The sequence below is a fragment of the Octopus sinensis genome, linkage group LG6 (assembly GCF_006345805.1).
Source record: "Octopus sinensis linkage group LG6, ASM634580v1, whole genome shotgun sequence".
Taxonomy (NCBI): Eukaryota; Metazoa; Mollusca; class Cephalopoda; order Octopoda; family Octopodidae; genus Octopus; species Octopus sinensis.
The window spans coordinates 110,760,297-110,785,977 of NC_043002.1; the positions used below are offsets into that span (position 1 = coordinate 110,760,297).

At 37.8% G+C, this 25,681-nt stretch overlaps 1 protein-coding gene across 3 annotated transcripts in view; it reads left to right on the forward strand.

Annotated features, from left to right (window-relative positions):
* Nucleotides 1-25,681, forward strand: part of LOC115213054 (dynamin-binding protein) — a 298,806-nt gene that overhangs the window by 230,484 nt on the left and 42,641 nt on the right. For all 3 annotated transcript variants that reach the window (XM_029781959.2, XM_036504234.1, XM_036504235.1), the window contains 5 exons: nt 10,119-10,257; nt 21,614-21,858; nt 22,468-22,588; nt 24,451-24,542; nt 25,048-25,197. In XM_029781959.2, coding sequence (XP_029637819.1) covers nt 10,119-10,257; nt 21,614-21,858; nt 22,468-22,588; nt 24,451-24,542; nt 25,048-25,197 — 747 coding nt within the window. The remainder of the gene's footprint in view (nt 1-10,118; nt 10,258-21,613; nt 21,859-22,467; nt 22,589-24,450; nt 24,543-25,047; nt 25,198-25,681) is intronic.

Genomic DNA, 25,681 nt, shown 5'->3' on the forward strand with positions numbered 1-25,681 from the left:
ATGCTGCTCAAGGAGCTGCTTCAAAGCCTCATGTATGCAAACTTGGTCAAGGGATTCACTTCAACACTTGGTGGTTAAAAGAAGTTGCCGAAGGAATATGATGTGACATTCATAGGGAGTCTGGATCGATGTTAAGCCTCTGGCCCCTTGTTTTCGTTTTAGGTAGAGATGGTCTACGTCATTGTCGATGTGAAAATTATGTGTACTAGTTAGTATCTTCCAGGTTTACACATCAATGGCTTGGATCTCATCAAGCGTCCAACCAAGCAGTCCAAATGTTGGTATAAGTACTGGCACTGCAAACGCATTGTAGGCCACTGTTTTATTGAATGCAGAGAGTTCCAAGATCCACATTTTCTTTATTCAGCTGTAATATTCTTTAGTGATACATGCCTAATTACAGGTGCTGTAAGGTGTGTTTTCATCCACTCCAAGCTACCTGTAAAATTCCTAATCAGATACAGCTTTGATGTTTGGGTCCTACATGAATTGAATTAGGCTAACCTCACCCAATGGATTTATATTTGCAAAATATTAAGAAAATGATCCTGTTTGGGAGATAATGGTGACAGGGGACAAAAAATGGATCATCTATAACAATGTGATGCACAAACAATCACAGGGGAAGTGAGTGAACCACCACAAATAACCTCCAAAGCGGGACTTCTTCCACAGAAGGTTATGCTTTCAATTTGGTAGGATTGAAAGGGTGTTGTATTTCACAAACTTCTTCCTACAGATAGGCCATCAATTCAGATATGTACTGTGACCTGTGGGACAACTTAAATGCAGCCTTTCACCAGAAGTGTGCAGCACATGCTAATTGTAATAGTATTGTCTTTCATCACAACAATGCCAGACCAGATGCTTCTTTGCAGGTATGGCAGTAATTACAGGGGGTTGACTGGGAATTTTTGCTGCTATCTCCATATTCATCTGACCTTGCACCTTCAGATTTCCACTCATTTTGGTCTCTTCAAAATTCACTGGATGGATGGACCTTCACCTAGAAGAGTTTTTCACCAGTAAAGATAGGACATTTCTTTTGAGCAGAGAATAATGGGTCCTCCCACAAGATGGTAGAAGATACTGGTATAAAACAGTAGTAGTTATATCATTGAGCGAATAAATCACTTTGTATTTAAATCTTGTTTTCATTTAAAAAACTGAATAGACTTTTGGGCCAACCCAATATTTGTGGATGTATATATGTATGTGCATTTTTGTATAGAAAGCGTAACACCTGGATGGCAACAATTCGATAACTGAAACCAATTAAAGAATGAAAATGCAGTGAAATATGCATTTAGTTCAACTGGAGCTCATATTTAACACTGAATTGTGCTTGATGCAGTCTCTAATATGTTTGTATGTATCACTAGCAGTATCGCCCGGCGTTGCTCAGGTTTGTAAGGGAAATAACTATATAAGCATTTTTAGAGAGTTATAGCCAAAAAATAGCAAAAAAATGCATTAAAAATGAAAAAAAAAAATGATGGTAATTTTTTTTTATCGTTGACTCATCGTAGACATTTTTAGAGAGTTACTTCCCTTATATAATAGTGAAAAAATGCATTAAAATGGAAAAAAATGATGGTAAATTTTTTTTTAAATTGTAGACTCATTGTAGACGCGCGTTAATACCCAGAAGGGCTTGATATGAATCACGACTATAAGATACCCGGTTTTGGTTAAACTGCACCGCAAAATGTAGGAGTAGTTAGGAATCTAAATCGAAGGGGACAGACACACAACTTCACTTTTATATATAAAGATTATCATCATCATCATTTATTCATACACTTTCTCCATGCTGACATGAATCAGACAAGACTACTTGAGCTAATGCACTATAGTTAGCTGTTCTTCCTGATTCCAGCCTTTATTTGTTTTACAATTTACAAATAAGGCACTCTTTCCCCTTGTTTGCAAGTATCAAACAACGACAGGGTGTTTCGTTTACAGGAGATATGTTATTACTGCCAAAGGAGGGGGGTCCATGCAAAGACATGCAGAGACAAACACACACACACACACACAACTTCTGTATAGCTTCCTTCTATCAAATTTCACTGAAGACATTGGTGAACCCAGGGCCATAGTAGAAAACACTTGTCTGATGTGCCACACAGTGGGATCTAATTCTTTAACCACACAGTCATGCTTATGTTTCTCTACCTATAGATGCATGACTCTGTTTTGCCGATGACATGAATTTTTTTAATGCATCTATATCATGCTTGGGTATATGATTGTGTTTACACCTGTTCAAACCATCCCCCTCCACCTTCTGCCTCTTTGCTTCCCTCGCTATACCATAATTTTTTCCTTCTCCCCTACAATATTTTTGCCTGTTATTATAATTATATCTCTATTTATTGTTTGGTGTATTGCACATATCTACTTTGCTGTCCAACTTTATAAATCTTCGGCATCCCTCTCTTTGCTTCTTTGACTTATCACATTATCGCATCACTAAACATGAACTTGCTTGTCCCTTAACTTCACAAAAGCAACCTCTCATCTTCAGTTCTAGCCCTCATTTCCTTACTCTCAGATAAAGGGCCTGAGTGGTAAACCATCATCAATTTCCTCAAATTTAGATTTTACCCTAATTTAATGTTGTATTAAGGAAGCAATATTTTAATAAGGAGACATTTTATTGTCGTTAGCACAGTAAACTGATTGTCAACCCTTTAGCATTTAAACCAACCATATCCAGCCCAAATATTCTACTTGTTTTATTTCCAAGCAAGCCAGATATGACCTCTCATACTTACTCTATAATGTTATTCTAAAAATAACAATCAGGCGCAAGAGTGGCTGTGTGGTAAGTAGCTTGCTAACCAACCACATGGTTCCAGGTTCAGTCCCACTGCGTGGCACCTTGGGCAAGTGTCTTCTGCTATAGCCCCGGGCCGACCAATGCCTTGTGAGTGGATTTGGTAGATGGAAACTGAAAGAAGCCCGTAGTATATATATGTATATATATATATGTGTGTGCGTGTGTGTGTTTGTGTGTCTGTGTTTGTCACCCTAGCATTGCTTGACAACCGATGCTGGTGTGTTTACGTCCCCGTTACTTAGCGGTTCAGCAAAAGAGACCGATAGAATAAGTACTGGGCATACAAAAGAATAAGTCCCGGGATCGATTTGCTTGACTAAAGGCGGTGCTCCAGCATGGCTGCAGTCAAATGACTGAAACAAGTAAAAGAGTAAAGAGTAATCAGATCATTAAAATCTCAAAGCTACATGGCAATGCATGATGAATTCAAATCAATGTGAATAAATGGGAATTACATTTGACACAGAAATTTGAATGCTGGAGGATTAAAATGTTGGTAATGAAGCAAACCAAATCTAGTTGTTAAACTTTTGGCAGCTTACAACTGCCTATATGATGGTCATGGCTGGAATGCCTCTGATCCTAAGTATATTCAGAGGTGACTTGTAGCTAAACGACAACAGCACTATGTCCCATAATAAAGATGAGATGTTTTTTACAGTTAAAAATGTCAATTGTCTGTATTCTTTAATGAGCTTATCTTTGCTATGTGGAGGCGCAATGGCCCAGTGGTTAGGGCAGCGGACTCGCGGTCATAGGATCGCGGTTTCGATTCCCAGACCGGGCGTTGTGAGTGTTTATTGAGCGAAAACACCTAAAGCTCCACGAGGCTCCGGCAGGGGATGGTGGTGATCCCTGCTGTACTCTTTCACCACAACTTTCTCTCACTCTTACTTCCTGTTTCTGTTGTACCTGTATTTCAAAGGGCCGGCCTTGTCACTCTCTGTGTCACGCTGAATATCCCCGAGGACTACGTTAAGGGTACACGTGTCTGTGGAGTGCTCAGCCACTTACACGTTAATTTCACGAGCAGGCTGTTCCGTTGATTCGGATCAACCGGAACCCTCGTCGTCGTAACCGACAGAGTGCCTCCATCATCTTTGCTATATTTTAAGTAGTTGACTATAGCTTTCTGATAACAATCATAACAATAGTAATTGTGCTAAAAGTATCTGCCTCTCTGTCAAATAGATCAACAAAAGATGAATTACATAGAGAAGGAAACATTATTATTATTATTTATTGTCATTTTTATATATCTACAGATCCTATGACAGATTGCCAAGGATCCATTAGAAAGCAAGCGGCTCTATTTTACAGCTGACATGAAATTTTTATTAATGCATTTGTATTGATGGACTGTAAGCTTTCTGCTAATCTTTATATATAAAAGTGAAGTTGTGTGTCTGTCTCCTACGATTTAGATTCCTAACTACTCCCACATTTTGCGGTGCAGTTTAACCAAAACCGGGTATCTTATAGTCGTGATTCATATCTGGCCCTTCTGGGTATTAGCGCGCGTCTATGATGAGTCTACGATTTAAAAAAAATTTACCATCTTTTTTTCCCATTTTTAATGCATTTTTGGCATATATAAGGGAAGTAACTCTCTAAAAATTTATTATTAAATCTCAGAACGTAAAAAGCTACAGTAACACCCCACCCCCTTTGTGGTTAGCCATATTGAGATGGCTATTATACTTTACATCTCTAAAAATGCTTATATAGTTATTTCCCTTACAAACCCAAGCAACGCCGGGCGATACTGCTAGTGTCTAATATAGTAAGAAATCATCATTAGCTACTTGCAAAGTTCATCACCTGAAGTAATGGCTCACTTCATGCAGATGTGTGAAATAAATTTAATGTAGTGGGGTTGCCGTCTACTATGATCTGACCTGTGTGACTTGAAAGAATGGAGTTTAGAAAAGCATAGGAATTAATAACATCAACTGTGTGTCCACCTGTGTGTGAGAGACAGAGAGAGAGAAAGAGAGAGGGAGAGAGTATCAAATCTGTAAAGATAGGAAATGAAAATTGAAAAGCATATATTATAAACTCTGAAAATGCATTCAAGGGTTATAAAAAAATATCTAAATTTTGAAGCACAATTTAATTATACTCTCTAAGAACAGGCTTCACTCTTGCTTCACAGAGATTTGATCAATGTCAGGAAAGTCATTCAGCTGTAAAGATTCAATGTAAAAGTGATAAATAAAAAGAATAACAACCACTAAATTTCCGACTGCAAATTTGAAAATTTGCAGGTCCATCTTAGCTCTTGAGAATATTTTAAAAGGTTGCAACTTTGAATTTTCTTTTTTTTTTCTTTTGTATGTGAGGGATCTAATCAGATGAGGAAGGAAATGACAGAGGGGCCATTGAAACTGATCAATGGAAAGAGAAAGAAAACTCAAAGCATTCCTGCAGTAGTAATCAGTGGCTTCAAGATATTGGAGTTATCCTGGTCTGGATGCTTGCAACAGAATGAATTCCACCCACAAAGGATAAATGGTTGCTGTTGAACTGGCAACAATTTAAATCTGCCACCCAAAGATTTATCTAAAATGCTGGATCACAAATCCAAAGATCAGAAGAATAGATTTGATTCAGAATTGCCCTTTGTTGTTGTTTAAACACGAGTCAGTTCTGGTCAGTTCTGTTATATAGACATAACATATCAAGGATGCCATTATCCAATAAATTCTTTTAAGACAATTCATGCATAATTTGGGGAAGATATGGCTGTTATTTTTATCAGGTCAAGCAGCTCTTTCACTGGCTTGGGCATTGGTTGAATAAATTGTTGTTTTATTTATTTGTTTGTTGGGTTTTTTTCCCCATTTAAATAATGCTTAGGTGGTTACTCCTCTGCTTAGTAAAGGTGGTACCTATTGCTTGTTAAGCATACTGAGGTAAGGAAGGATACATTTAGGAGCTCTCTGCACTGGTTATGACAAGCTTTTATTTTATGATAATTTCATTAGTAATCACATCTAGCAATTTGCTGAGCCAATGAGGCAGTCCCTCAGCTTGGTTGCTTGACTTATTAGAAATAGCAACCAAATCTCCTTCAAATTACACTCCTTTAAAAAAAAGTAGAGAAGTTTATATTGGATGATATAGCCTGACATAAACTGTGAAAAGTCAGGATGGACATGATTAAAGTACCTTTCATCATTAGTCAGCCCTGTCTAGGATGACACCTGGGGCTAAACAACACAACACTTGGGTGGTTTCCAAGAGAATGGGCATTTGGTCTATTTTAGTAGGGAACAAGAAATAATAATAGATATTTCAATAAATACTTTGTTAACCAGTTAGTTTTTGGTGTATCTTCACTTGGTTTTCTTTTTTTGTTGGGTTGATGTGGCAGCTCTCAGTAACATAGATGGGAAGACTGATGTATAAAAATATTAAGAAAATATATCTTAAACTAGCAGTATCGCCCGGCGTTGCTCAGGTTTGTAAGGGAAATAACTATATAGGCATTTTTAGAGAGTTACTTCCCTTATATAATAGCAAAAAAAATGCATTAAAAATGGGAAAAAATGATGGTAAATTTTTTTTAGAATCGTAGACTCATCGTAGACGCGTGCTAATATCCAGAAGAGCTCGATATGAATCACGACTATAAGATACCCGGTTTTGGTTAAACTGCACCGCAAAATGTGGGAGTAGTTAGGAATCTAAATCGTAGGAGACAGACACACAACTTCACTTTTATATATAAAGATAAGGAATTTTTTAAGTGTTGTTGATTATTCTAACCTCTGCTAATTATTGATTTCTCACATCAACTCTAAACTACAAATGTGTAACAAAGCAATATCATCATTTGAATCTGCATCTTTGTGGTCACTCAGTCTGCTAGAAAGAGTCACCAAGTCTCTATCAGTTCATAGCTTACCATGTGTTAAAATCAAAATGGGATGACACATTGATTAATGTGATCCAAGGTATACTGTATCAAAAACAGTATTGGGTAGTTATGGCTAGAGCCCCTTTGATTATAAATCTGTTGGATCAGGGCTGACCTGGGGCTAAACAACAACCAGAAACACAAGAGCCTCTATGTAGTTGCTCAGCCTGTTAGAGATAGCAGCCAAATTTCCTACAAATCACACCCTATGATGTTAAAGAAAGAACAGATAAGAAGGACAAAGTAGTCTTTGTTTAATAAAGAATATGAGTGTGTGGCTACATGATAGCTTGAATCAGGGTCAACCGAATGTTAAACAATAACAACAATAGGCACAGGAGTGGCTGTGTGGTAAGTAGCTTGCTTACCAACCACATGGTTCCGGGTTCAGTCCCTCTGCGTGGCATCTTGGGCAAGTGTCTTCTGCTATAGCCCCGGGCCGACCAATGCCTTGTGAGTGGATTTAGTAGACGGAAATTGAAAGAAGCCTGTCGTATATATATATATGTGTGTTTGTGTGTCTGTGTTTGTCACCCTCGCATTGCTTGACAACTGATGCTAGTGTGTTTACGTCCCCGTAACTTAGCGGTTCGGCAAAAAGAGACCGATAGAATAAGTACTGGGCTTACAAAAAGAATAAGTCCCGGGGTCGATTTGCTCGACTAATAGGCGGTGCTCCAGCATGGCCGCAGTCAAATGACTGAAACAAGTAAAAGAGTAAAGAGTACATTGGAAACAGCAATAATCATTTCCTTTAACAAAGTAATTGCCTATTTTTTATCGTTATAATTTAATTACTCAAAATAGATTGCATCTATTATTGAAATGCTAAGTTAGTCTCTATGGAATTTGAACTAAAACATAGATACTGTAACGTATGCAGTTAAGTACTACACCATTTCTGACACTTCAATGTTTTGAGAGAGAGAGAGAGAGAGAGAGAGAGAGAGAGAGAGAAGGAAGGAAGAGAGAGTGGGGGCAAGGAAGAGAGAGTGAGGGCAATATTGTTGAGTGTTAATATGTTATTATTATTATTATTACTTGTTTCAGTCATTTGACTGCGGCCATGCTGGAGCACCACCTTTTAGTCGAGCAACTCGACCCCGGGACTTATTCTTTTGCAAGCCCAGTACTTATTCTATCGGTCTCTTTTGCCGAACCGCTAAGTGACGGGGACGTAAACACACCAGCATCGGTTGTCAAGCAATGCTAGGGGGACAAACACAGACACTCAAACACACACACACACATACATATATACATATATACGACAGGCTTCTTTCAGTTTCCGTCTACCAAATCCACTCACAAGGCATTGGTTGGCCTGAGGCTATAGCAGAAGACACTTGCCCAAGGTGCCGCGTAATGGGACTGAACCCAGAACCATGTGGTTGGTAAGCAAGCTACTTACCACACAGCCACTCCTGCGCCTATATGTTGTACATAATTTAGTAAATATCGTTGCCATCATCATCAAACTACCTTCATCTTTGTTACCCTCATCACTGTCACCATCTCACACATTTTAGTATCCACATTCTGGTATTGGATTTAAACTTTCTCACAACAGTTCCAACAATAATTGTTGTGGACAACAACAATAGTCTTTGTTTTACAGAAAAAAATAAAATCCTCGTGTTAAAAAATAAAACTTTAGTAGTTCTTTTCAGAAGTGAAGTTTAGTCAGTGTGTGTGTGGTATGTGTTTATGTGTGATCAAGAGGTTTCTTCATAGTCATGTAAGATATCCACTAAGTGGTGACATCAGTGTGCGTGTGATTAGTTTGTTGTGGACTGGAAAGCTGATGAATTCCATAATTAATATCAGAGGTTAATGTCCGAGTTTGTATTCTTCTGTGTCTTTCAACTCTACTCTGTGACCTTAGACCGAAACTGTTTGGTGTTTAAACTTTGGATTTACAAATTGGACAAACAGCAAAAAATAAATTTATGGCCTTTGTGGATTATAATAGTTCTCACTGGATAATTTAGTCAAGTTTGATCCTTGAAGAGTTGTTGGCATCCTTTTTGGCTCGGGAGACAATGGAGTTGCGCATAAAATAGTCTAGTCCGGCTTTTACATTTCATGTCCTGATACATTTCCTGCTGTGGCTGTGTAGTCCTATCCTGGAGAAACACTCCCTCTGGCAGGTACCGCAAATGTAGCGAAGACTGTTCCTGGCTGGTTGTAATGCCATAGTTTCTTGTTGACGTCTTTTCTTGTCTTTCCATTTCTCCTTTCTCTCTCTGTCACTCCTTTGTATTCCCTCTTTTACGGTGCGTTGCCAATCTCCACGGTTGCCGGCAACTGCTTCTCAACCGCTAATATTGATGTTGCAGGCCTTCATGTCCCTTTTGCAAACATCCTTGTGGATGTTTGCAATTTATGGCCTTTGTGGATTATAATAGTTCTCACTGGATAATTTAGTCAAGTTTGATCCTTGAAGAGTGCTTTTAAAGTATTTGCCTGGATTTTTAATCTCTTTTTTTTATTTTTTTGCCTAAAACAGCTTCCCTCTCTACTATACTCCTTTTCAGTTGAGGAAACTTTTTTTGTCCTGTGAGTTACATAGCAACTTAGCTGCTGCTGATGCCATGAAAAAGGCATCTACCACACTCTGTAAAGTGGTTGGCATTAGGAAGACCATCCAACAATATAAAGCATGCTAAAACAAGCATTGGAGAATGGTACATTCCTCTGGCTCACATCCTGTCAAAACTATCCAGCCGATGCAAACATGGAAGGAAAGCGTTAAACCATATGAGTACTCAATTTATATTGTGAGTTAGCCAGGTATTTCTTCAATAATAAGTGGGCTACCTCTGTCGTACACTAATCTCTTGGTTCCAATACCTCTCTCAACCAAGAGGTCCTTGTTTCTTGAGCTCACAGGTGGTAATGCCATATAAAAATGCCAATTTTGGTGCCACATAAAAATCACCCATGCTGGTGCCACATGAAAAGCACCTGTACCGGTGTCATGTAAGAAGCACTTGTGCAGGTACCACATACAAAGCACCCATGCTAGTGCCACATATAAAGCACACATGTTGGCGCCACATGTAAAGCACTGATGCTGGTGCCATATAGAAAGCACCTTGTACACTCTGTAAGGTGGTTGGCATTAGGAAGGGCATCTAGCTGTAGAAATCTTGCCAAAAACAGACAGTTGGAGCCTGGTACAGCTCTCTCGTTGGCCAGCTCCTGTCAAAGCATCCATGCCAGCATGCAAAATGGACATTAAATGATGATGGTGGGTATAGTTATGTTTATGTGTAGTGAAATAGTGAAATACCAGCTGTGTATAAATAAATATATGTTTATAAAATATAAAATCTCTTTGTTTTACAGAAATATCAAGCTTCTCATTCAAAACTCCTCAGTGAATTAGCTGGTGCAAATGAAGAAAAACAGCAACGAGTTCAGCTAGATATTGACAGTATTAGCTGTCACATCAAAAAACTCACAGAACACCTCCACTTGATGAAGTGTAAGTAACAAACTAGTCTTTAAATTTCAGATTTTAACCCTTTCGTTACCAACCCGGCTCTGGCTTTTTAGTATAAATGTCTTGTTTTTATAAGTTTTGTATTAAAATCTTCCACCAAACCTTAGTCACAATTTATGCTCCTAACACTAGCTCAATGATAACGATGTTATTTTACTAAATTCTTTTATATATTTAAAATAATTGGAAGAAACACAGAGCATCTCAATAGAAATACAGTAATGAAAGGGTTAAATAGCTGTATTTTTATTGCTTGCCTTATGCATGTAGTTAAATATGTATAAATGTAAGAAATAATATTTATAGACTATATTCTAAGTCTTAAAACATTCACCAAAAGCATGATTAGTCAAGCATGGAATAAAACATTCAGAACAATCGAGAGATAAACTATCAAACATTAATCCTCCGTTATTTCCACCAGATGTATACTCTTTTTACTCTTTTACTTGTTTCAGTCATTTGACTGTGGCCATGCTGGAGCACCGCCTTTAGTCAAACAAATCGACCCCGGGACTTATTCTTTGTAAGCCCAGTACTTATTCTATCAGTCTCTTTTGCCGAACCGCTAAGTGATGGGGACGTAAACACACCAGCATCGGTCGTCAAGCAATGCTAGGGAGACAAGCACAGACACACAAACACATACACACACATACATATATATATATATATATATATATATACATATATACGACAGGCTTCTTTCAGTTTCCGTCTACCAACTCCACTCACAAGGCATTGGTCGGCCCGGGGCTATAGCAGAAGACACTTGCCCAAGATGCCACGCAGTGGGACTGAACCCAGAACAATATGGTTGGTTAGCAAGCTACTTACCACACAGCCACTCCTGCGCCTATCAAAGTATAAAATGTATGAATACATTTTTTTTTTGCTTTGAAATGAGTCGCATTCCTTTAAACTGTATTCCATCACAAATAGATTGTATGGAACCATATTTAGGCTCTTGAGGAGACTGTCCAGGAACTTTATGGCATTATTTGTTTGAATGCAAAAATTACTCATCTGAGAGAAAGGACATTTTAAAACCGGTCTTAAAAAGGCTACCTTGATTGGAGGTGTAGTTTATTTTCAATGATTCACTAACCATAAAAAAATTTAATTCAAGGAGCCTCCAAAAAGATTTAACCAGTTGTATATCTTTCTCTCTTTTTTCCTTTCTAGTTTACTTTTTCCTTCTGCTTTGATATAACAGGTATTATATACTTTTTTTTCCCCATCAGTCATGACTAACCAGCTTTACCAGCGTATTTAAATTGATTAGATAAATAAGTTATATCCATGTTTCATAAACATTGTAAAATTAGGTCTCATTGTTAAACCACTGGACTATGAGCAGTTTGGAAACAGGACCAAGCTGCAGCAAGGATTGACTCCATCTTCATGTCAAGCTTTCAAAAACCTTCTTATTTAATTATATAGCCCTTTAGCATTTCATCTGGCTACATCCAGCCCAAATATTCTTCCTGTTTTATGTTCAAACTGGCCAGATTTGACCTTTCAGACCTACCCAACAATGTCATTCTAAAGATAAACAATCAAGTTGTTGAAATCTCAGAGTTACAAGAAAATGCGTGATTAATTAAAAACAATGTGAATATATAAGTATTACATTTGACAGAATAATCTGAATGCTAAAGGGTTAACGACTGTACCTAATTTCACAGCAAGACTAACTATATTGTTTATTAAACATATGAATATAACACTATACACATACACACACACACACACACACACATATTCATAGCTCTCACAGTATATGTGTATATATAGGTGCAGGGGAGCCATATTCCAAATAAACTAAGTAATGTAATAGGTACTCCAAATTCGGTCAGAAGGCCACTTCAAAATGTAACCACATGTGAATCATTGGTGATTTTTTCCCCTCCGTCTTCCTTTTCTCTTGGACTTTCTTCTGTTTCTGAAGAAGAGCTTTTGCTTGAAACGCCAAACTACCTTTCTTTCCTTCACCAAGTGTCCCCTAATACTTCATACGTACCATGTCCTCGCATTGTTGTTTTTTGTATTTGTTCTTCGTTTTTTTTTTATTTACTATGTATGTATGTACGTACATACATATGTAAAATCTCAAGAAGAGATCAGAGTAGTAACTATACTAAAAAGTAAAGTCAGTCGCTACATCAAAGTGGTTGTTCCGTATTAGTACTAGTTTAGCCCCAGGTAGATCCTCTGCCAGCTGGTTATCGGTGCAACACTGTACCCTTTATAATAATAATAATAATAATGAAATTATTGTATACAGTGCTCAGGTGCACCACAACTTGTCAGAAAGTGCGTATAAAGCACATGCAGTAATGTACAAATGTCTGGAAAGCGAATAATGCATGAGTCAGATACATGCTTGTGTTTGTATGGAGGGGAGAAAATCAGGTGTAGTGTTGGCGAATCTCAGGAAGCATGGAAGTTTTGAAGGATGCAGTGCTCCGACAACTAACAACTGATGCCGGCAGTTTGTTCCATGCTTCAGCAACTCTCAGCGTGAAAAATATATATTATTAGCAAGGGGAGTGAACCCTTAACAACCTCTAACAGGTAACAATATATTGTTGGCTGGAGCTGACTCTGGCTATCACTCTGGTGGGCAGGTACTTGCAACTGAGGATCAGCCAAATAGCTTGAAACTGAGTCAGTCTCACAATCCTGTTACCTACTAGAGGGTGGTAGGGTTTCGCTCCCCCTGCTAACAATATATATTGTATATAAAGGGTGCAGCATCACTCCGATAACCAGCTGGCAGAGGATCTGCCTGGGATTAAACTAGTTGTAACATGGAAAAGCCACTTTGATGTGGTGACTGAATTTACTTTTCATATATATGACAGCCAAGGACATGCATAGGCTTGAAAGAAATGAAGCCAGTATGCTTCGCTGGATGTGCAATATCAGTGTGCATGCATGACAGAGTGTGGAACCACTCCGTCGGTTACGACGACGAGGGTTCCGGTTGATCCAATCAACGGAACAGCCTGCTCATGATATTAACGTGTAAGTGGTTGAGCACTCCACAGACATGTGTACCCTTAACATAGTTCTCGGGGATATTCAGCATGATACAGAGAGTGACAAGGCCGGCCCTTTGAAATACAGGTACAACAGAAACAGGAAGAAAGAGTGAGAGAAATTTGTGGTGAAAGAGTACAGCAGGGATCACCACCATCCCTGCCGGAGCCTCGTGGAGCTTTTTAAGTGTTTTCGCTCAATAAACACTCACAACACCCGGTCTGGGAATCGAAACTGCGATCCTACGACTGCGAGTCCGCTGCCCTAACCACTGGGCCATTGCGCCTCCACTAAGTGTAAGCATCTTGAGAGAAAAGTTAGGCATAAGAGGTATAAGATATGGTGTGCAAAAGAGAGGACTGTGCTGGTATGGTCATGTGATGTTTATGGATGAGGACAACTGTGTAAAGAAGTGCCAATCTCTAACTGTGGAGGGAACCTGTGGTAGAAGTAGATCCTAGAAGACATGGGACAAGGTGGTGAATTATGATCTTCAAGCTTTGAGCCTCACCGAAGCAATGACTAGTGACCGAGACCTTTGGTGATGTGCTGTGCTTGAGAAGACCCATCAAGCCAAGTGAAATTGTAGTTGTGGCTGATGTTGGTGTCATGCAACTGGTGCCCATGCCAGTGGCACATAAAAAGTACCTTTCAAGCGTTGGGCCTCACGAAAGCCAAGTGGCTGAGTTCATTTTGAGTGTTGGGCCTCATGGAGGCAATGACCAAGACCCTTTGGCATGATGCCGTGCTTGAGAAGAAGTCCCATCAAGCTGAGCAAAATCACAGTCATAGCAGATACTGGTGTCACGCAAATGGCACTCATGCCAGTGGCACGTAAAAGCACCCATTACACTCTGAGTGGTTGGTGTTAGGAAAACCATGCTAAATCAAACTGGAGTCTGGTACAGACTTCCAACTTACCAACCCTGGTCAAACCATCAAACCCAAGCCAGCATGGACAACAGATGTTAAATGATGATGATGATATATTCTTTTATTCTTATACTTGTTTCAGTCATTTGACTGCTGCCATGCTGGAGCACCACCTTTTAGTCATGCAAATCGACCCCATGACTTATTCTTTGTAAGCCTAGTAATTATACTGTCACTCTCTTTTTGCCAAACTGCTAAGTTACAGGGACGGAAACACACCAGCATCAGATGTCAAACGATGTTGGGGGTGGGAGACAAACACACATACACACACACACACACACACACATATATATACATATATACAACGGGCTTCTTTCAGTGTCCGTCTACCAAATCCACTCACAAGGTTTTGGTTGGCCCGAGGCTATAGTAGAAGACACTTGCCCAAGGTGCCACGCAATGGAACTGAACCCAGAACCATGTGGTTGGTAAGCAAGCTACTTACCACACAGTCACTCCTGCACCTATATATATATATATATATATGTGTGTGTGTAGAGAGAGAGAGAGAGAAAGATACATATGTATATGTACACACACATATATATATATATATGTATACATATTATACATACATACACACATATATATATACATATATATATATACAAACACACACATATATACACACACACACACATACATATTATACATACATACACACACACACACACACACACACACACAGAAGGGCCTTGTGCCTTTAGTAGAAAGGGTTATTAAACTGGTAAGATGAGAAAATATTATTTAAATATAAAAGCAAATGACTTCCAATTCATTAAAATGCTAATTTAATGTTTGGAATTCAGTGTATAATTCAAAATTATGTTAGACTTAAGCAGACACAGTTTCTTCCACCTTTGCCTTTGAAATTTAATGTATATTTATATTGCAAAAGCTATTAAAGCTACATGCCATGAGTTCAAATCCAGAATAAATTAAGTATGGCATCATGAAGGTAGAACTTATTCTACCGTCACTTGGTGTCATTACAAAATGAGGACCAGTGCCAAATTAACCTACTCTGAAGGGTAGCATATATTACAGGTTCCACATTGTCAAGGCCCTGTGCTACTTTATACTTTCTTACACTTTTATGAATAACCAAACATTTACAGTCAAACATTAACCCTTTAGCATTTAAACCAGCCATATCCGGCCAGAAGTATTCTGCCTGTTTTATGTTCAAACTGGCCAGATCTGGTCTCTCACACCAACCCTACAATGTTGTTTTAAAAATTAACAGCTACCTCATCAAAATCTCATAGCTGCAAGATAATGCATGATTAATTCAAAACAATGTGGATGAAAAAGCTTTAATTTTGGCAGAATAATGCAAACACTAAAGGGTTAAATTAAATGTTTAGAAGCTATCAATTCTGATATGGCTCAGAATAGTTGCCAGATTCAGTACAATTTCAATTAAATAGTTGCAGGTTATCAGTTCTGATTCAGTGATTCTCTACTTGTTCTCTTACTACAGTACAATACAAACTTCAGTTTTATGGACCACTTGGTGTTTAATGTTCATTCAATACTTTGAATATTTCTGAGATCCAATACACTTTAAATTTAACAAATTAAAATAATTAAATTGAGTGGTAATGAGAAATGGGCTGACTTGCTTAATTTCTATCAAATGCTAATTAACAGACTTTCCTTATTTCAGTTCGTTCAATAATTATGCTTAATTACTATTTTTCTTTAACACCAGTTGAACAAATTAGATTATTAGTTATAGACACCATAATACTAACCATCCTCATTAAATCAAATCAGATTTTTAAACGGACAAGAAACATTTTATTATTTTTATTTTCTAATTTAACTTAGTGTTATTAAACTAATCTGTAGCACAAATAAGTTTAAATGAATATATTTTTGATGTCAGCTCTCAAGAACAAATTTACATTATGTTTGGGTTGCATATCAAAAAAGAATACTCTTACTCTTTTACTTGTTTCAGTCATTTGACTGCGGCCATGCTGGAGCACCGCCTTTTGTGGAGCAAATTGACCCCGGGACTTATTCTTTGTAAGCCCAGTACTTATTCTATCGGTCTCTTTTGCCGAACTGCTAAGTGACGGGGACGTAAACACACCAGCATCGGTTGTCAAGCGATGCTAGGGGGACAAACACAGACACACTAACACACACACACACATACATACACATATATATATATATATATATATATATATATACATATATACGACAGGCTTCTTTCAGTTTCTGTCTACCAAATCCACTCACAAGGCATTGGTCGGCCCAGGGCTATAGCAAAAGACACTTGCCCAAGATGCCACGCAGTGGGACTGAACCTGGAACCATATGGTTGGTTAGCAAGCTACTTACCACACAGCCACTCCTATTTAACTTGTGCGTCTTAGTTGATTAATTAATAATGCTATATATTAGTGAATTCACTTAATCTTATAGCTTTATGTTTTTAAATTTTATTCAAACTTTATCAGGACCTCTAGAGGCCAACCATTTAAATTTACTCCATAATTTACCTTGTCTGGCCTGCTACCTTTTAGGATTAATCTTGTTGATGTTTCAGACACATTGGCTAACTGGTAAATGGTGACCCCTTTATATATGTTTTGAATACACTCGTCCTTCAATTATACACTTCAGTCACTACAAAAAATTGAAGCTCAATAAAATAGCTAGATTTTGAACTAAAGGTCCCTGTCCTTTTTTTATTTATTTATTTTTTTTTATTCTGTTATTTCCTACAAGCCCTGCGCTTGCTTAGGCTCTGGTGAGGAGTTTGCATGTGTATGCTTACTTCTAATAACTAAGCTGGAAACATTTTATTTCATGTAAAATAATAATAATGAATAATAGGTGTATACTTGTACTCCCACCCTACTGTTCCATCATCTATTCTCTCTCTCTCTCTGACTGTCTATCTTACTCTTTAACTCTTCCTACTTTGCCAATTATCTCCTCTATAATAAGACACTTATTTCTCCCCCTCTTTTATATTTTAACCTCCCAGCTGGCACAAAGCCATCTCCTTCAGTTTCACCCACTTCTCTAGCTGAGAGGTCTTCATCTCAAGTTATTTGGTGATCCCGCTGGGGTTAGGGTCACATAAAAAGTACCTGTGCTGGTGCCACATATAAAGCACCCAGTTCACTCTGTAATGCGAATTGTATTAGGAAGGGCGTCCAGCTACAGAAACCATAACAAAGCAGACAATGGAACCTGGTATAGCTCTCCAACTTGCCTACCTCCTGTCAAACTGTCCAATCTGTCAAACTGTCCAGCATGGAAGACAAATGTTAAATGATGATGAAGATAATATAATGTAATTCTTTAATCACTCAGTGTTTTGCCATTGTTTAACTCTAAGTCACTCCTGATTTAGCTGGCCCATGATCAAAAGCATTCCTGCTGTGAACATCTAGTTTTATTTTTGGCAGTTTTTTTTTCCTTTGTGCAAGTGGCAAGAGCCCTTTTTTTTATTTTAAAGACTGTGGTATCTGATTTAAGGGAGATTTGGTTGCTATTTCTAACATATTGAATGACTAAGTAGAGTTCCTTTATTACCTTGTGTTTTACAATATTTTAGTGCAGTGGCTGATAAATTCAAATTGGATTGTTTTCATCTCTATCCTTAGTTCAAATACTGATTCTGTTATTTTAAATGATCTCAGAGTGATATAATAAATAACAGGTTGACAAAATGGGTTGCTTGTATCTTTTCCCAAAGACTTTATCAACTAAAGGGAAAAGGAAATAAGAACAGCCACGTTTCAAAACCAGGTCACAATCTTAACTCTATGTGAACTGAATAGTGTCTATTCTAAGATGTGTGTCACTATCATCATCTACTACATGCTGCTAGCGCCTCCGCAATCAAATTCTTTCTTGGCAAAGGAGTGGAAGGAATTATGTTAGACAGAAGGGATACTCTGTGTTCCTCCTCCCCCACTCTTCCCACAGTGAAGCACAGCTAATTCTAAGAGAGAGAGAGGTGCAGGAGAAACCAGTCATAATACTTGACTTCTACTTTATTTTATCAACCCCTGAAGGATGAAAGGCCAAGTTAACCTCTGTTGAATTTTGAACTCAGAACATAAAGAGCTGGAACAAAACTGCAAAGCATTTATTCAGTGTTCTACCAATTCTGCCATTTCCACTTTTATAAGTGGTGTGTGCACAGAAAATAGATATTTCTTATTTAGGCACAAAACATCACACATATAAAGAAAGGGAAATGGAATGATGCAGTATTTGTTCCTTTCTCAAATATATCAGGTCATTAAGAATGAAATGTCCAATTTCAAACTGAAAGTTTATTTTACTTTATTTCAACAAAAAACAATGCAGTTAATCAAAGTATGCACCTAAATTATCAACACAATTTTGCCATTTTATCTGTAACTTATTCATGTCAGCAACAAAGAATTTTGGAGGGCAAGAGATAATGGTTGAAGTTTTTTTCCTTGCAAAAAGTTGTCTAAAGCCTAGAAAATGTAATAGTCAGTTGGTAATGGTTTAGTGAATATGGTGGATGACAGAGTACTTCCAAGTTCAGTTCCTGTAACTTGAGTAGTTGGATTGGAAGCACTCCGTCGGTTACGACGACGAGGGTTCCGGTTGATCCGAATCAACGGAACAGCCTGCTCGTGAAATTAACGTGTAAGTGGCTGAGCATTCCACAGACACGTGTACCCTTAACGTAGTTCTCGGGGATATTCAGCGTGACACAGAGAGTGACAAGGCCAGCCCTTTGAAATACAGGTACAACAGAAACAGGAAGTAAGAGTGAGAGAAAGTTGTGGCGAAAGAGTACAGCAGGGCTCACCACAATCCCCTGCCGGAGCCTCGTGGAGATTTAGGTGTTTTTGCTCAATAAACACTCACAACGCCCGGTCTGGGAATCGAAACCGCGATCCTATGACCGCGAGTCCACTGCCCTAACCACTGGGCCATTGCGCCTCCACAACTTGAGTAGTGTTCTTTGTGCAACATATGGTCGAGAATTGTCTTGCCAGGGAATTGGCCTGACTCTATTGACCAATCTCAGTTGTTTAATTGGAAGTTCACTCATCATTTCATCCAAATGAGGGACGTATACATCCACTGTAATTGACTTACCAGGTCTCATGAAGCTGTAGTGGATGACACCAGTGCTGAACCACTGAACAGACACCATTAGCTTTTTTTTGACGAATATTCTTCTTTTGGATTGTGTTTTGGCACTTCATCACTATCCAACCACTTTCCAGAACACTTGCTATTATTGAAAAGAATCCATTTTTCATCACAAGTAACAATACGATGCAAAAATGGTTCACAGCAATTTTCAAGACTATGTTTCATTTGATGCTCATTCAGTCCATGTGGTACCTATTTGTCCAGTTTCTTTCCCTTGCTGATTTGTTTCAGATGGTCCAATACAGTTGGAATCAAAACATCAAACCTTGCTGCTAACTCACGTGTAGTTTGAGATGTTTCTGTTTCCACTACAGTTTCCAGCTCATCATTATCCACCTTGGTCTCAGGTCTTACACGGGGCTGATTTTCAAGAGTAAAGCCACCAGTCCAGAACTTCTCAAACCATTGACATACAGTGCACTCATTTGCCCCATCTTCACCAAACACCTCATTGATGTTTCGAGCTGTCTGAGATGCATTGGTTCTACAATGGAACTCATATTCATAAACAACACAAATTTTTGATCTATCCATTGGTTCACAAAAATTATTTGCAAGAGAAAACTCACAATATAATCAGACACCATGAATTGCATTTCGAAAAGTGATGATGCAACTCTTCAATGTTGTAAAACTAATAATTGTCAGGATAAAACAGTTATCAACTGTCAATCTTGGTGCATCAGAAAATTGGATATTTCGTTCTTAATGACCTGATATTAATATAGTGGCGGCGAGCTGGCAGAATCGTTAGCACGCCGGGCAAAATGCGTAGCCGTATTTCGTCTGTCGTTACGTTCTGAGTTCAAATTCCGCCGAGGTCGAGATTGCCTTCCATCCTTTCGAGGTCGATTAAATAAGTACCAGCTACGCACTGGGGTCGATACAATCGACTTAATCCGTTTGTCTGTCCTTGTTTGTCCTCTCTGTGTTTAGCCCCTTGTGGGAAGTAAAGAAATAGATATTAATATCATCATCAACATTTAATGTCCATTTTCCATGCTGGCATGGGTTGGGCAGCTTAAGAAGAACTGGCAGGGCCAGGAGCCCACACCGGGTTTCATAGTCTATTTTGGCTTGGTTTCCACAGCTAGTTAGGATCTCAATTCTGTTGTTTGGGTGGGTCTTCTTGAGTACAGTAGTGCACCTCATATATCTCAATCCTCTTTGTAAGGTTCAGTATTTTGAGATCAACCTTCAATACTTAGTTTCATTTTCTTCTGGGTCTCCCTTGAACTGGATTTTGAAACTAGGTTGTTGTTGTTATTGTTTAACCCCATGTGAACCATATTCAAACATTATCAAAAGCATATCAAGACCATACTGTCTTGCCATTAACAAGTTCTCTTTTTGTTTTAAGCAAGCTACATGGTTTCGGGTTCAGTCCCTCTGCGCGGCACTTTGGGTAGGTGTCTTCCACTATAGCCCTGAGCCGACCGGAGCTTTGTGATTGAATTCGGTAGGTGGAAGTTACTGCCGTGTGTGTATGTGTGCGTATAGCTGCTCAGTGCCTCTCCGAAAGAGAGAGAAGGGGAGGCTGTAGTTTAAAGGAGATCTGGCTGTTGTTTCTTGCAGGTTGAGTGATTACTTTGTGGCTCATTGAAATTAATTGGGTTCTCAACCTGCTAAAGCCTGACCTTACACTCAAAAATTTCACCAAATACAGATATTGTTGTAGTAATTAAGAACTGGTTGGTTTGGGGATTTGTGTACAAGATGAGGTCATCTTGGTTTATTATAGCGAATTGATTATTTCTGAATAACATTGGTGATGTATGAGCTGGCGAAGCATGGAGAGAACTTGTTGTTCTCTAATATAAATTATTTTATATAAATAAAATATCCTTCATTTTTCATTCTCCCTCTCTTTCTCTCTCCCTCTCACTCCCTCCCTCTCTCTCTTTCTTTCTCTCTCTCTCTTTCTCTCTCTGTTTGGGTAGGTTTGATAAATACAATGAACATTGAACTATTTAAGCAACATATGTTTGTACAATTATTGGTTACTGCTTCAGTGGCACTGTCATATCAATGAAATTTTGACTTGTGATACAGGTAATCGTTTGTTATCTATAGTCAGTTGTTAATTAGTACCAGCCTGACTGCTACAACTTGGAACCTTTTAGCATACATATCGATGCAGTTACCTGTCGAATGCTAACAATGTGTTGTTGTGGATTTTTAGGCCACCTGAAAGATCTTGAAAGTGAAAAACTAATTGACAAATCCGAAAATGAGAGTGAGCTTAAGAAACGGAAGGAATTGGAAGAGAAGAAAAGGCAACATGAGCAGAAACGACTGAAAGAAATTAAGCAGAAAATGAAGGAGAAAAGGGAGAATGTTGTCCAAGAACTGCTTGGAACTGAGCATGACTTCCATTATGATCTCCAATTATGCATTGGGTATTTCCTTTGCCCCTCAGTTGAAAAGGTATCTATAATTTTTCTTAACCCCTTACCCAACAATTATTTTGAAAATAAATGTATTTTTTCAGACATATTTTTTAATTGTCGATTTTGGCGAGTCTATCTTTTGACGAGTTAACTCGCCAGAGATAGAAAAAAACCATTTAGGTCAAAACGCATATATTCGTTTCTGCCAGGTAAGAGGTTAATCTAGATATTCTGATGGTAATTCTAACTTATAACTTTGATGTGCCACAGGAATATGATAAAGTTGAACATTCATTTTATTAAATATCATATATTTAAATGACAGTTTACCCGTAACCTACTGGATACTGAATAAAACAGACAGTGGCTGTGTTTAAAAAAGAATTTTGTGTTATGTCGCTGGTTCAGAATATGTAAAACAAATAAAAATTGCATATTCTGAATATGTACAGATGCAATTTACTTGCTTTTAAAATTAACATAGTTCTATTTAAAGAAAAAAAATGGATTGATTTCGTAAGCTATATTTAATTGCTAATTAGCTTATGCTGCCACTTTATTTATCCAGACTAGGGAGATGTTTAAAATGAGTTACAATGGTAACTTATATTTAAGATGTTTAAGACATTATTTCTTGTCATTTCAGATACCTGGCGTTGATTTGGATGTTATGTTTGGGAATATTGAAGATATCTGTGAGATCTCTTTGAAGCTCCTTCGCAGTATGGAACTTGCTGCAAAGGCTGAATTTGATAATCAACTTATAGGTAAAAATTTTCAAATGCCTTCTTTTATTTTCAGTATTTCAACTTCACTTATTGTATCAGGTAGACACACAACCTTCTTCCATTACCCATTTTGTGTAGCTGAAGATTACTTTTTCTCTTCTTAGATTTAAGCATTCTTCTGAGGGGCCGTGACCCTTCCAGATAATTGTAGTCAAAATGGCTTTATGTTCATCTCTAAAGAAATGTCTGTTGAAAAAAAAATCTTATGCAAGAAAGGAATTCCAAAGTGTTCACACACTCAGTAGAAGGTTTGAGAAAAAGGATTAGTGTAGTGGCCTAGATTGTGGTTAGGGCAGCGGACTTGCGGTCATAGGATCGCAGTTTCTATTCCCAGACTGGGTGTTGTGAGTGTTTATTGAGCGTAAACACCTAAAGCTCCACGAGGCTCCGGCAGGGGATGGTGGTGATCCCTACTGTACACCACAACTTTCTCTCACTCTTACTTCCTGTTTCTGTTGTACCTGTATTTCAAAGGGCCGGCCTTGTCACACTCTGTGTCACGCTGAATATCCCCAAGAACTACGTTAAGGGTACACGTGTCTGTGGAGTGCTCAGCCACTTACACGTTAATTTCACGAGCAGGCTGTTCCGTTGATTCGGATCAACCGGAACCCTCATCGTCGCAACCGACGGAGTGCTTCCATCCAGATTATGAAAAAAAGTTGGGGTGGCATGAAGGAGAAAAATGTGTAGGCCTAAGTAAAACAGTTTGCGACTAGACAGCTCTGAGGAACAGAAGCCATTGTAATTGAGGTGGAATAAACAGAAGAAACAATGCATTTGTAGGTCAGTGTTTGTAATTTATTAGTAAGTCTTTACCAATCAGTCAAATGGTTTTCTTTTGGACGTGGTCTAGGATATCTGAGTGTGTAGCAGCAGCCCTGTCATGCATGTGAGGACTGCTTAGGGGTCTTAGTTAAGTTTTATTGAGGACCAGTATCTGTTTAGAACTGGAATGGTTTAGCTATTCTATATATGCAGGCTCCCCAGATAAAGTATATGTGTGTACACACACACACGCACACATTATATATACTTAATATCTACAGTATGTTTCAATGGGTCCCGTCTCTATTTACCAAGCAGTGTCTTATTCCTTGTTGTGGGCAGAGTCCCAGACTGGATTTTAAGTAGGTACTGCTATTTCTAAATCCATATTTATATTAATTCAGCCACTGAATAAGAACCTTATTTCTATTTGCTTTGAAATAAGAGTTCCCAATTTGAATCCACTGTGGAACAATGGACAATGTACACATTCACAAACAAGACACTTAATGATAAACAAAGATCAAACTGATCAAAATATAATATAGATATAAATATTAAGTGTTTCATCCTAAAACTAGACTAATGATCTGAAAAATTATCTTAACGACTTCATATATTATCTGTTCATGTCTACTTAGATGTCCTCAGACTGGAATTGAGTTCACAAACCTCATATTTCTATTGGATAAGTGTTCTGAAGCCTCGTAGAAATAACTTTTGGTGGATTCAGTTCCAAATTTAGCAAGTGTCAAACGTGGCATTTGATGACAAAATGAAAAATGAAACTGGTGAGAATTATTTAAAACTGTCAGCTATCAAATCTGGAAAGCCTCTCCATCAACGAGAGAGCTTTGCACATTTAAGATTATCCAACGGGCAAAAGATAAAGTCAAAATGAATTTGGAAATGAAATAACAAGGAACAAAAAGTACAAATTTTTTGAAATAAACAAAAATATTTTTGGAAAGAAAAAGAAAATCACTGCTGGAGAGAAATTATTTTCAGCAAAGATAATGCTTGATTTAACACTGAGGTAACAGTTCTAATGTACAATATCTTTTCCCTTGCAGGTCCTTGTTTTGTAAATTTAGCAGATGAGATGAAACAAGCATATGGTCCTTATTGCAAGAACCATGATGATGTGATCACACTCCTTGAAAAGGTAGGAGATTAAGGAAAAGGGATATGGTTTTGTTCTGTTTCTTTATTTAGTTATTCATTGTTAATTTCTTCTAGCTTGACACTTTCTTCTAAGAAAAATTAGATGAGATTTTTATTTCTCCCAGTTGTCCTCTGGTATTCTCTTTCTCAAAATAACTGATTAAGGGGGTTTTTTTTATTTCTTTCACCGCACTACTTCCCTTTCAACTCTCATACACAATGCAACAAATAATACCCTGTAATAGGCTGGTGTCTTAACTAAGAGAAGACCTATCCTTCTTCTGTTAATTTCATAAAATCAAGACTAAAAAGCAACCCTTGAAAATTCTCAAGACTGAGGAAAATATTAACATTTTTATGCATTACTGAATCTGTTGACACAATTCCCAGCTAATATTGCTAAAGACATATTTCTCTAGCTTACTAAAATCTTTTGTCCATTTTCCTTTCTCTTGCTCACCTAATTACATTAATCATATTGTTGTTTATTAACTCTGATTTTTCAGTATGAGGATAATCCACAGATCAAGGAATATTTTGAACAGCGGTTACAATGCATGCGTCAGCTAACTAATGTCTTCGACCTTGGTTCAATCCTTATAAAACCCATTCAGAGAATTCTCAAATACCCACTTCTGCTCAGTGAACTGCTTAAGGTATGTATGTAATATACATTACTTAATGTTACATCTTTATATATAAAAGAGAAGTTGTGTGTCTGTCTCCTATGATTGAGATTCCTAACTACTCCCACATTTTGCGGTGCAGTTTAACCAAAACCGGGTATCTTATAGTCGTGATTCATATCGAGCCCTTCTGGGTATTAGCGCGCGTCTACGATTTAAAAAAAATTTACCATCATTTTTTTCCATTTTAATGCATTTTTTCGCTATTATATAAGGGAAGTAACTCTCTAAAAATGTCTACGATGAGTCAACGATTTAAAAAAAATTTACCATCATTTTTTTCCATTTTTAATGCATTTTTTTGCTATTTTTTGGCTATAACTCTCTAAAAAGGCTTATATAGTTATTTCCCTTACAAACCCGAGCAACACCGGGCGATACTGCTAGTCTATTTATAAACCATTTTGACATTTCCTTTCTTTCTTTCTTTTTCCCCCCTCTCAATCATATTATT